General features: G+C 35.3%; 1 protein-coding gene across 6 annotated transcripts in view; it reads left to right on the top strand.

Moving 5' to 3' along the window:
- Positions 1 to 13,160, top strand: part of DMXL1 (Dmx like 1) — a 132,524-nt gene that overhangs the window by 27,238 nt on the left and 92,126 nt on the right. For all 6 annotated transcript variants that reach the window (XR_008618103.1, XM_028493157.2, XM_028493154.2 and 3 more), the window contains exons 6-10: positions 1,782 to 1,848; positions 3,337 to 3,515; positions 7,773 to 7,962; positions 9,262 to 9,430; positions 12,633 to 12,845. Coding sequence is in view for 5 of the 6 variants with exons in the window: in XM_028493157.2 (XP_028348958.1) it covers positions 1,782 to 1,848; positions 3,337 to 3,515; positions 7,773 to 7,962; positions 9,262 to 9,430; positions 12,633 to 12,845 (818 nt within the window). In the remaining variant the exon portion in view is untranslated. The remainder of the gene's footprint in view (positions 1 to 1,781; positions 1,849 to 3,336; positions 3,516 to 7,772; positions 7,963 to 9,261; positions 9,431 to 12,632; positions 12,846 to 13,160) is intronic.

Consider the following 13,160-nt stretch of genomic DNA (forward strand, 5'->3'; position numbering starts at 1 on the left):
AGTAAGCTATATGTGTGTATCTTCTGGTGAAGAACATTGTAGGAGGAGGGAACTAGTGCAAGGCTCTGAGGTAAAAGTGTATGTTACCTTGTGGCTGGAGTAAAGTGAACAAAGTGAGGAGTAATAGGGGAAATGATCAGAGTCGGGAGTCAGCTTATAGGTTATTATGAGGCTTTTGCCTTTTATTTTGAGTGAGTTGGGAAGCCCTTAGGGGTTTTAAGCAGAGGGTGTGTTGAGATCTATTGGGTTGGCCAAAAAGTTCGTTTGGTTAGTGAATGCGTTCAATAAAGTTCTTCGTGAAAATGAAAAATGTCTTTTATTTTTACTTAAAACCGAACGAACTTTTTGGCCAACCCAGTAATTCCCTTTTAAAAGAACTGCTTTAGCTACTGTTTTAAGAAAAGACTGTAGGGGCAACAAGGTCACAATCATGGAGACCAGTCTTTTAATTATTTGTTTTAAAGATGTCCTTAGGATTAACCAGATGCATAAAAATGTGTGTGCAAAAATGTTCATTGTACTACTTAATGTTCATGACATATTTTAAAATAAATATTACAAAGCAAATGGTAAATATGGCATCAGTTTCCATCTCCTTCACCACACCCTTCCACAGAAAGTAGATGGAGAGGGAGAGTGGAAGAGGTCTGGAAGTCAGTGTATTAAAATCTTAATAGTGATTTTGCATGGGAATGAGTGTTGTGGTATTGGTGAAGCTATGGATGATTTTATTTTCTTCCTTTCACCCATTTGTATCAGTATTTTCTGTTATGTATTTGTAACATTTAAAATCAGGGACGGGACTTCCCTGGTGGTCCAGTGGTTAAGACTCTGCGCTCCCAATGCAGGGCACCTGGGTTCGATCCCTGGTCAGGGAACTATATCCCACATGCCGCTATTAGGAGCCCACATGCCACAGCTAAAAGATTCCGAGTGCCACAACTAAAGATCCTGCACGCAGCAACGAAGATCCTGCGTGCCGCAAGTAAGACCCGGCGCAGCCAAACAAACAAACAAATAAGTATTTTTTAGAAATCAGGGGAAAAAAGTTATTTTTGTTTGGAATGAAATGTGACAGAATATCTCTTTGGCCTGCTTTATAAATAAATTTAGGATGAATCTATCTAAGCATGAACTTGGGTAAAGAAAAGGAAAGCAATCATAGTGAGAAGTGTCTTGAGATCAGTATATACAGGTTGCCAGAAGGGAAGGTGATGAAGGGAAATGAGCCGAAGCTCCTTGGAGAAGAAAAGACAACTATGTACCAAGTATGTTGGTGAACTTGGAAGGCCAAATCCATGATAGCTGCAAGTCTCCCGTTAACCCATACATAATCTTTAATTATGCAAATGCTGCTTTAAGGCAGAATTCGTTTTAAAATATTGATTTACTGTCCTTGTAAATGTATTTTGGAATATAAGTATCTATGGCTCTGGAAATTAGATTTCCAGATTAAAAAATGAAACCTTTCTTTCTCACATCCTAAGGGAATGAGACCTATGGCTCTTTTGTCTTAAGCTTTAAAGACTGACAAGTCATTCCTTACATGATTCTTATGCATGGATATTTTTACATAAAAATATTTTTTATATTTAATATTAAGTTTTCTATTTTTAAATTTATTTTATATTTATGAGATATACTTAAAAGTGAGTGTGAAACTTGTGTTATCACAAAATTTTCTATTTGAAGCAAATTGCTGAATATAGTTTAGAGAAGTAATGTTGTATTCTCTTATTTAATTTTCCTTGAAAATTATTTCTTGTCTGTTTAATTTACAGAACTGCTTCCCAAGTTCATTTAATGAAGTTTTCACCAGATGGAGAATTTTTTGCCACTGCTGGGAAGGTAATTTGTGAAAATACTATTGTCACGTTGTGTTTATGGTGTATTTTGAAATGTCAAAAAAAATTAGCTGGCTTCATTAAGTTAAAAACATTTTCTGTTAAAAATGTTAAATAGCAAAAATTGGCTAAATATTGTGTTAAAGGCTGTATGGTATAATTGAAACAACATAGATCAAAGGTATATCTGGGTATAAATTTGCCATTTACCAACCGTTTGATCTTGGGCAAGTAGTTACTCTCTTTGAGCCTTGGTTTTCTCATGTACTGAGGATGATAGTACCTACCTTATAAGTCGTTGATCATCAGATTAGATTAGACAGTGTATGTAAAGTGACTGGCACAGAGTCATGGATGAAGTATACTGTCAATAATCAACTATAACTACTATTTATGTTATCTTTTAGCTGACAGCTATATTAGGCTGTATTTACAGTAAAAGAATTTACAGACCTTCTAGAAGGACTTTTGTAACTTTTCTTTGTTATTACCTGTTAATTTCAGAATAATGTATTCCCTTGAAATTATTTTAATCATTGGTTCACAGAGCACTTTACATACAACTAATAGTCTGAAGTTATTGTTCCCATGGCTCAAAACCTGCAGACTAAAAATATGAGATATACCTTAAATCCTCAGTGAGGTTTTTTTAGGATAAAAATAGAGCTGTTTAATCTAATTGACTTTACAGTCAGCTTTGGGAATGCAATTCATAGTTTAAGAACAGAACCTAGTACATGCTAGTCTCTATTGTTCTTGCTTTCCTTCTCAAATTAGGAGATGCAGTTTTGTTTGTGCTTAGAATATTTTACATAGTAGTAGTTGCTAACTAGTTATCATCAACATTTTCTTTGAACATTCACATGGTAATTTATAAAAACTGTGTTTTCAAAAATCAGCAGTCTTTTGAAGTCTGCTAATGGTAATGCTTTCTTATATGGTATTTGGCTAAGTGGGCACGTGAAGCCTTAACTTCATCTTTAGGTCTTTCCTAAATGACTTTATTTTCCATACCAAATGGTAACTAGCGTTCTCCTTGAACCAACCCTTGCAAAATATACACTCACACACATTAATTCTCTCTCTTTTTTTTTTTTGTGGTACACAGGCCTCTCACTGTTGTGGCCTCTCCCGTTGCGGAGCACAGGCTCCGGATGCGCAGGCTCAGTGGCCATGGCTCACGGGCCCAGCCGCTCTGCGGCATGTGGGATCTTCCCGGACTGGGGCACAAACCCGTGTCCCCTGCATCGGCAGGTGGATTCTCAATCACTGCGCCACCAGGGAAGCCCCACATTAATTCTTAAAGAACAGTTAAGGAATGCTAGTAGAAAAGTATCAGAATCAGAGATTTTCTTCCTAATTTCTCCATGCCCAACTCCTCTTTACATCCCTAAGTTCCTTTAATTGGGGAGAAAAATCTTACTTTTGGTATTTGACTTAACCTTTAATTTAATTCTGATCTGGATGTTTTTTGGTTTTTTTTCCCTCTTAGGATGACTGTCTTTTAAAGGTATGGTATAATGTAGAAAACTGGCGGACATCTGTTACCTCTCCAGATAAAAGTTCAGAAAAACAATCCCAAGGAGAAATTGACTTTTCTTTTGTATATCTGGCCCATCCTCGAGCTGTAAATGGATTTTCCTGGCGTAAAACAAGCAAATATATGCCTAGGTCAGTGGATTAGTCATTTTTCCCATGTATTAAGAGAACGTCATCTTTGTGACTTTGACTGCTTTTCTCACTTTGAGAATCATTGCTTTAGGATTTTTGCCTATGAAGATTCAAGTACTACTAGATAGTTCTTGGACTGCAAACCTCTGGCCACCGGTCAACTATGGTTGACGCTTAAGAGGAGAGCCATGTGAAAGGATAATTTACCTCTAGATCAGATATCTTTAAGTGACAGAGTTGTGCATCTTTTTCTTCTCTATGTTATGTGTCCAATTCTTTCCTCTCTTAATCATTCTCCAAATTGCCATTTGCATCAGCTTTTTCACATTTCACTCCCTATCTTGTCCCTTCTATATCTCCTCTGGTTTCCCTTTTTTTTTTTTAATTAAAATAAAATAAGGCTTTATTGAGAACATACACCAAAAGGCCTCAAATATTTCTTTAACTGCACCCAGCATCTTTGAGGAGAAGTGCATGGGTTAATACATTATGATGCCCTAAACTAGGTATTAGTTTAACCTACACATGCATGCACAAACACACCTGTTAGTATTTCTTTTCTTTCCTGTAGTCCTTGCAAGACTTGATAATCCTGTTGAATTTTTGCTTACATTTACTAAGTTACAGAGCTATTGTATTACTTAAGTATAGGTAGAAATCCTTTTTGTTCCACATGGCCATTTTCTATTTTTTTTTTTTTTTTTTTTTTTTTTTTTTGTGGTATGCGGGCCTCTCACTGTTGTGGTCTTTACCGTTGCGGAGCACAGGCTCTGGACGTACAGGCTCAGCGGCCATGGCTCACAGGACCAGCCGCTCCGTGGCATGTGGGATCTTCCCGGACCGGGGCACGAACCTGTGTCCCCTGCATCAGCAGGCGGATTCTCAGCCACTGCGCCACCAGGGAAGCCCCACATGGCCATTTTCAATTTGGCCACACTATGGATCAGTACAGTTTTTCCCTTAACTTTTTGTCATCTGAGATGTCTTAAGCTGATCCATGGTAGCATACCTAGATCATTTGTTGACTTTAGTTTTGCTCTTCTGAGCCAGCAGAGTATACCTAGATTTTTAGATGTTTTTTAGAGCAGTTTAAGGTTCACAGCAAAGCTGAAGGGAAGGTACAGAGATTTCTCACATAATCCTGTCCCCCACATATGCACAGCCTCCCCCATTATCAACATCCTCCACCAGAGTGGTACATTTGTTACAGTTGATGCTTATTTCAACACATTATTTTCACTTAAAGTTGATAGTTTACTTTGTGGTTCACTCTTGGTGTTGTGCATTCTATGGGTTTGGATAAGTGTATAATGGCATATATCCATCATTGTTATACCTAGACTTTTTGAGCTATTTTGGAGTGCAGTAGTTACCATTCTTCCTACCTCAGTCCTACAGTCTAACAAAGCATAGGAGTAGGACACTGTAGGTACAGTGATGTTCTTTTGTTAGAAGTATGTTTCACAGTTTTTGCGCTAAGGGAGAGTGGTGTGGGCAGTCTGTATTGTTAGCAAAAGCACCTTCACTCCAGCTTCACTTTGAGAACTGTTACTCTAGTACCTCTGAGACCATTGCCCACACGTATAAAAACGTGTTTAGAATAGAATGAGCTATGACAAATGTAAAGTAAAAATAGCTGTAATCACAAACTGTTAACCTTTTAGAACTATCAGAAGATTACATTATTTCGGAGGCTGATTTCTTCTTCTATTCCAGGTATTTTAATATGTAGCCAGTTAGACCACCAGAATACTAAAAAAGAGGCTTGTGAAATATTGTATCTTTTGAGAGAGGACAGTCACATCTGCTCCTGACCTAGTTCACTTAGTGTTGGCGAAAGTGATCATGGTGGCCGCAGAGGCAGTACCTTAAACTGGGGCATTACGAATGCCCAATGACAGCAAAAAGGCTTATTAGGGGGTTTTTTTGCCCTGCTTATTTTATCTCTTATCAACTAAATTCTACAGCATAGGGAACTGATATAGAACTAGACTTTTCTGTTAGTTATGGCATCTTTTCAAGGTTTCCAGAATTTCACTTTTGGATCCATTTCATTAAAGAAACAGCTAATCTCCCTTAGTTCTTTTAGTTTTCATTTTTGTTTCACCAGCTGCCTGCAGATATATAGTGGGAAGGCTGACCCTTTCTCATGAGGATGAAAGAGATCCCATCAAAGACCATTATCCTTTCTGATATGGAATCTTAAAATTAAGATGCTTAACCAAATGGTAATACTTTATACAAAGGGCCTGCTGGCTTGAGAGAGAAGAATGGGGAAGTGTTTGTAATGAGCATGTACTTCTTTACAAGTTAAAAATTGATGAATGTAGGACAGGTTAGGAGGTCTGGTTATATCCCCCCAAAACGTCCAAAAGTTGGTTCTACGTAACTAGTTTCAAAAGCATCTTAGCCTGTTGTTGCATCAACATAGGGCAGCTAAATAAAATAAAATAAAAAAAGTTGGGAGAGCTGTTGCAGACACTTACACATCACATGGTTGCCCCATATACGGTCATTCATTTATATATATATATTTTTTTTTTTTGGTTGGGAGGGAGAGTGCTATACCTGAATATGATATGCTTATTGGAGGTAGAATAAGATACCTTGATGAAGAAGTGAGGAAGTGGGGGGGAGGTATTGCCTAAGCAGTGCCTCAAATACATCAGGATATTTCTTCTATGCCATGCTTATATTACCTGCCAGCTGTTTGTAAGGCGTGGCATTATTTGTAAGGTGTGGTATCCTGAAGAGAGTCATCTGGGGTTGAAGCCCTGTCTATGCTTCTGGGTTGTGCAACTTTTTAGCTTGCTTTGTTGGTCTTGCCTAAGTTCTGTACCTCTCCTGATTGCTGTCTGTTCAGCCCTTTAGTCTCCTATCTTCTGCTCTTTGTTTATAAGCCTTCCCATTCTGCCATTTACTGATTGACACTATGAACCTTGAACTTGAACATATTGCCTTTTTGTATTTTCTTCTGTTTCTGTTTATTTTTAATCTCATTGCTACTGCTCTTGTGTATGTAAATGTACTAGAGAGAAACTAAGGGAGAAAAATGAAGGAGGAAGAGGAGGGAGAGGCTTAAGGATGGGGAAAGGAAGGAGAAACAGAGGGTTTGGAAAGGTAAGAAGAAGGAGGGGCCCTAGGAGGGGGTAGTGGTGAGAGGTAGGAGAGGTGGAAAGGGAGGGTGGATTGGAGAGGCTGAGAAGCAGAGAATTATAGGAGAAAGCAGAGGGAGAGAAGCCGAGAGAGTAGATGGAAAGGGGAGAAAAGTAGGGGAGTATACACAGAGGGGGAGGGGATGGGAGGGAGGTGTTACAACAGAGGAGGGAACCTGAAGGAGAGAGCTACCAAGACAAAGCTAGCTGTTCTCCCTTTTCTTCCCCTTTGCTATTGCTCTTCCTAAATCAAGTAGATATGTTTGTTTTAAAAAGTGACTACTGCGGAATATTTTAATTTTTTTCTTTAACTTACTGGGTTACTTGATAGAAACCTTATACTGATTGTTCTCTTTTAATCAGATGTTTGAATAAGTGTCTATTATAGGATATTGCAACTTTTTTTTTTTTAATTTGCTTGGTTATCCAGTAGAAAGGTAGTCTTTGTTAATAGGGTTTCAGCCTTTGAGCTCTTGATGCTTATGGGGTTTATTAACATATATGTAATTGTTTTGTTATTATTTTGTGGGGTGGCAAGACAGTAAATTCACTGAAAGTCAAAAATGACTAATGAAGGAGGTGGCTAAAAAATCATGAATTTTTCTATTGCACTTGACTGCTTTTGTCATATGTTAGGCAAGGAAAGAGTAAGTGTGCTAGTTACTTTAGCTTATTAGTGACACGTGCATGTACCTTTACAGGAAGTAAAAATGAAGCATTGTGAAATAATTCAAATAAACATCCACTGAATAAATCAGAAAATTTTAATAGAAGAAGTCAGGTTTTTTCCTTGTTTATTAACTGAGCGAGCATGGTATGATTTCAGTTTTTGTTCTTTAGATGTAAGAAGAGTCTTAGTTTACTGAAACAGGAACTACTGAGTTCCAGGCAGAAAAGAATGGGTTAGCAAGCATTTGCTGTGATGAAATCAAATACCCAACTCAGTTGTAATGGCTTTGGCTAAATACGTTATATAAATGTATATTGACATTTTCTTCATTGATACCTTAGTTGTGTGCATTTAAATAATTATAGAAACATTGTAGAATGTGATACTGTGGGAAATTTATATTTTTGCCTCTAAAATCTTTTTATTCCTTAGGGCTTCTGTATGTAATGTACTGTTGACTTGCTGCAAAGATAACATATGTCGTCTTTGGGTAGAGACATTTTTACCAAATGATTGTTTGCTCTATGGAGGTGACTGCAACCATTGGACTGAACCAATTAATTTAACAAATAACTTCAAGAGAAATGCTTCCAGTAAAGAACGAGTTCAGAATGCTTTAGATGTGAGTGTTTTTGTTAGATGTTGTTTCCTACAAGTTTTAAAATCTTTCGTACATGGCCTTTTTTGTATCATTCATCTTAATTAATATTCAAAGTCATGGATAGTTATGAAAAAACATATATGTCTTAGGAAAACAGTTCTGAGAAAATTTTCGGGTTTTTTTGGGTTCAACAAGTATTCTTAAGCATTTTGTCTAGCATAAAACTGCCTATAATTACAAAGTTAACCTTAGGTTAACTGATGATAACAAAAGGATGATTATACTTGACTTAGGTAAAATAACGTAAATTAAGATCTGAGAATGCAAAGATTTGACTGTAAAAATAATTTATTTTTCTTTCTTTAGAGATTGGGGTGTTCGTCCTGTCATAATTACAGGAATGATTAGAGTAGTTTATCAGATTCTGTTCTACATTTGTTATCTTCCAAATCTCCAAGAACTTGAATTGTTTACCTTACTAATTACTATAGTATGGAAAGTAAAAGTCAGTTTTTGGTGTTGGGGCTAATTCAACATAGACTAGTTAACACAGATTCTTCTTATTATTTTCTTAATATTGAAAACAAGAAAGTGACCTAAAAATGATTTATTTTTGAATGTTTTATATGAATATGGAACCACTATTTCTCAAATTTAGATAGTATTCTAGTGACACAGAATATAATTAAGTATATATTGTGTAGAGACTCAACCACTGATAGAATGGTTATGTGTAATAATAGTTGAAAGAAGTCCTTGACTAGGAATCTGAAGACCTTTTTTCCAATTTTAGGTGACCTTGTGTTCTCTATAAACTATTTTATCATTTGAAAGATGAGAATAACAATATTTGCATTGTCTGATTTATGGGTCAAATGAGATGATCTCTGTGAAAGTGCTTTGCAAACTATGAAATATCATCCTAATGTATGATGGTAGTTTTAGTCAGTGCTTTGTGGTCATAGGAAGTAAACTGAGGATACAAAGAGAACAGTATACATAGGGACATCATTTTCCACAGACACATTGTAAACTTTTTTTAAGTTTAGGAAATTAATTCTCAGAAAATATTAAATAAAAATTTAAAGTATTGTGTGATGGGTAAAAGAAGAGTCAAGCAGTTTAAGTTCCAGGCTTATTCCAGGTTTCAATTTTGCTGTATAAAAATACTGCAAGATATTTGTACATATAAACTCATCTGAAATAGGATATGTGTACGATCTAACAATCATTATGTAACCTATACATATATGCTTATGACAATATAGGCATTAGTTTTACTTTGTTTTGCATTGTTTGACTTTGTTTTTATTCTCACAGGTAAATCTGAAACATTTTCGTAGAGGTCGGAGGAGATCACTTGCACTTGTAGCACATACTGGATACCTGCCACATCAGCAAGATCCTCATCACGTTCACAGGAACACTCCACTGCATGCCAATGCACTTTGCCACTTTCATATTGCAGCCAGCATCAACCCAGCCACGGGTAATAAAGCACTGTTCAGAAAGTGTTTTTCAAATTGAGTAGATTGATTTTTATAGCCAATAAGTTATACTTTTACTTTTTTAGTAAGTAAAAAATTGTAGGTGACTTTCTTAGCTAACTTTTCATTATAGCCAGCTCACTGATTATAGAAAAAGAAGTTTTTGTTTACTTGTTTGCTTCTTAAGTCTGTGATTTGGTCTGTAATTTTAGATCTTGGTAAGTCATTGAGATTCTGTATTAGTTTATTCAAAAGTTGAGATTTGAGCTAATACATAACAAAGAGGTTAACACCTCAGAGTAGTATTTTATAATTATTGTATAGCTGTTCAAACAAAACCAATGTGTTTCGTATTTGATCTTTGGAGCCATTTCAGAAATAGGGCAGAAATATGTAGAAGTTATAACTGGAAGAATTAAGAAACTTATCTCTGTAGTCAAATAGGTACTATGAAACAGATCGAAAGATCTAGGATACCTGGGTTTATCTATGAATTTGAAGACTGAAGTGTTTATCATTTTAGTAAATATTTTCTGTGAGTTTAAAAACCAAGTGGTCACAGTTGGGGCATTTAAAGTGGAACCTTAGAATATTACTGGGAAAAAAGTTAAAAATAATATTTGCACATGATAAATGCCATCTGTACAGGAAGTGTAAAGTAAAATCCTCCTTTTACCTCTATTCCACCCTAGTCTTCCTTCCCAGAAGATAACCACTGTTGATGAGTTTTTATGTATTGAGATATTCTTAAACATAAATTAAGCATAACCTATTTCCATATAACACACTGGATTTGCAGTATTGCATTCTTCAAGAAACATAGCAATAAATACAGTCCATTAGTTACTTGAATCAAAGTGAGAAGTACTTTGATAAGTTAAAAAATGCTGAGATACCTGTGGTAGGAATAAAGAGTATTTGCTGATTTTTAAAATTTTGTATGGTTAACAACAGTCCCAGCTCTAAAAGAATCCAAAATCCATGAGCCATGAAAATGTAAATGGGAGAATATTGAATTATTTTTATTAAAAAATTGTATTATTATCTTATCAAAAAACATACATTGTCAGCACTTATAGTATCCAGAGGCAACTCTAGGTCAGTGGAATAATTTTGAAAGTCTTTGCTGAGTAAAGGACAATATTTTGAGAATAAAGAAAGCTTGAATTCTCACTTTAATGGAAAAGGCTGAGGTATTATGAAAAAAAGAAACCCTAAGTTCCTGTGTAACATCTCCCTGACTACCTTCCAATAAGGAAAACTCTAAAACCTTTCTTTAAATTGTAGGTCCCTAAGAAAAATTCATACGTGTAGGGCAAATCAAAGCAAAATAATAATATTAGGAGCTATATTAGATCTTGTGAAAACTCCTTTCCCTAAATTAGGTCTGTTAGAATGACTTTCCTGCAAGGCCCAACTCAGATGTGGCTTCACTTACTTGTCCATCAATGGAAAATGATATAGGAGAGGAGTTCATAATAGCATGTTCCCTTAGTTCTAGTTCTTATACGCTTTCCATGAAGATTTCTCATAAAAAATGACCTTATCAGATTCTTTGAGTGAGGTCAGGAGGCAAAAGAAATTTGTCTTTTCAGCCAGAATGCTTCTGCTAAAAGTTAGCATAAGCCCCTAGTTTTGTGTACTTAACAGTTAGGCCTGTGATCTACTTTAGGCATTGCTTATCTATTCTGAGTTGATTGTAAGTTGAAAATCAGAAAATCCTACCCATTTAGTTTTCTTGGGGACACTCTTTCAAACCTTAACACTATGGTGTATCTACCTAGGAACAATGGGATTGGCAGTTCAGCCCCTCAAGGGTTTTACTGAGTGTTTAGTCTGTGCCAGTATAGGAACTGGAGATAGTGGTAGGAACTGTAGATACAGTAGTGATCAAAACAGTGTGGTCCTTGCTCTTATGAAGCATATAACTAGGTAGGAGATAGAGAAATATTAATCAAATAATTATACTAATCAATATATAGTAATAAACAGAGCTCTTGGATTAGATAATATCCATCAACTCTTAGAACACAACGCCAATAAGAAGGGACAGAAAAACGATTCTTTTTTTTTTTTAACAACTTTATTGGAGTATAATTGCTTTACAATGGTGTGTGTGTTAGTTTCTGCTTTATAACAAAGTGAATCAGCTATACATATACATATGTCCCCGTATCTCCTCCCTCTTGCGTCTCCCTCCCTCCCACCAGGAAGAAGATTCTTCTATCCTTTCTTTCACCATTCATCCCCTATAATACTGTTCCTATTGGTGTCCAGCAGTAGATGGTGTTTGAACAAATACTTTAAATTGTTTATATTTCCTTTAAAAAAAAAAATCAGTAGATTTGCTCTGGAGAAAATTATTTACCTTTCCTGAATCCATTCCAGCCTATAATGTTCAGCAGACACCAGCATGATCTAGATTTGGATTTTATTTAGTAATGATAGACAAATTTTTCTTTACCTCTATTAAGTTAGGATTGTCATTTTTCACAATTTACTCTGAATTTGTACTTTGGTATACTTAGCAATGATTTCAAAAGTAATACCAAGGAACAATTTTTTTTAGCTGAGTTGGCTTGTCTTGAATGCTTTTCTTGAATATAAGGGAAACTCAGTTTCATACTTTCTAACTTTAATCTTGATGTTAATAAATAAGCAGTATCTATCTTAGAATTAGATAGGTAGGTCATGAAAAAAGTTAATATGAGAGTCTGTTAAGTAAAAGAAAGTTGTTGCTGTTGAGATAAACATATCAGTGGTTCCTTTGACAACTTAATGATGGCATTTTTAATGGTAGATCAGGTTAAAGTATATTTCTAACCAAAGTTTCTATACAAATTAAGAAGACTACCCTATTAACATGTCTGCAAATTATAGACATATTTCTTAATGAGAATATTTTTTAAAATTACAGAAAAAAATGTATATGTATGTATATATAAATAAGTTACGGTATATAACGTAGAATGTATAATTTTATTTCCTTTACAGTAAGTGTATTAAATTTACCATTTAAGTCTGTTTTCATTCATAATAATTGTGTGAGCCGTTATACTGTGAGTCTTATTTATAGGTTAAATAAAATATATGGTAGAGGTTTAAAGATAAATGTAACAGTAAATAATAAAAATAAGAGACATGGATGTTTTGTATGCTAGCATGATAGAAATTTTAATATTTTGTTGTTGTTGTTCTTTATAGACATTCCACTTCTTCCTTCTATTACGTCTCTGAGTCTAAGTGAAAATGAAGAGAAGAGTGGACCTTTTGTGGTACACTGGCTAAACAATAAAGAATTGCATTTTTCTTTGTCCATGGAAGTCTTTTTACAACAACTTAGAAAAAGTTTTGAACAGCCATCTTCTGAGATGAGTGTAGAAGACTCTAATCAGGCAGATGTAAAATCTGATGAAGGTAAAGCTTTAAGAAGCATAAAAATTTTAAAGTTTTGTTTAAAATAGCAAAGATTTTTATATTAGGGTAACACCAGCTACTGTTAGAAATAACCTTCAAATTGCAGTAGCTTAATACAAATTTGGACTAGCTTATTTAATAATCCAATGTAGATGCTCCTGTTCCAGGTGGCTTCTTTCCTGATGATGATATAGGGACTTAGACTTCTCCATACTTATGTTTCTGTCAGCCACTAGGGTCTTGCTACTTAGAGGACTATCTGCAGACTAGCAGCATTGTCATTATTAGGAGTGTTCAATCTCAGTCTCTACCTGG

The sequence above is a fragment of the Physeter macrocephalus genome, chromosome 8 (assembly GCF_002837175.3).
Source record: "Physeter macrocephalus isolate SW-GA chromosome 8, ASM283717v5, whole genome shotgun sequence".
NCBI classification, from domain to species: Eukaryota; Metazoa; Chordata; class Mammalia; order Artiodactyla; family Physeteridae; genus Physeter; species Physeter macrocephalus.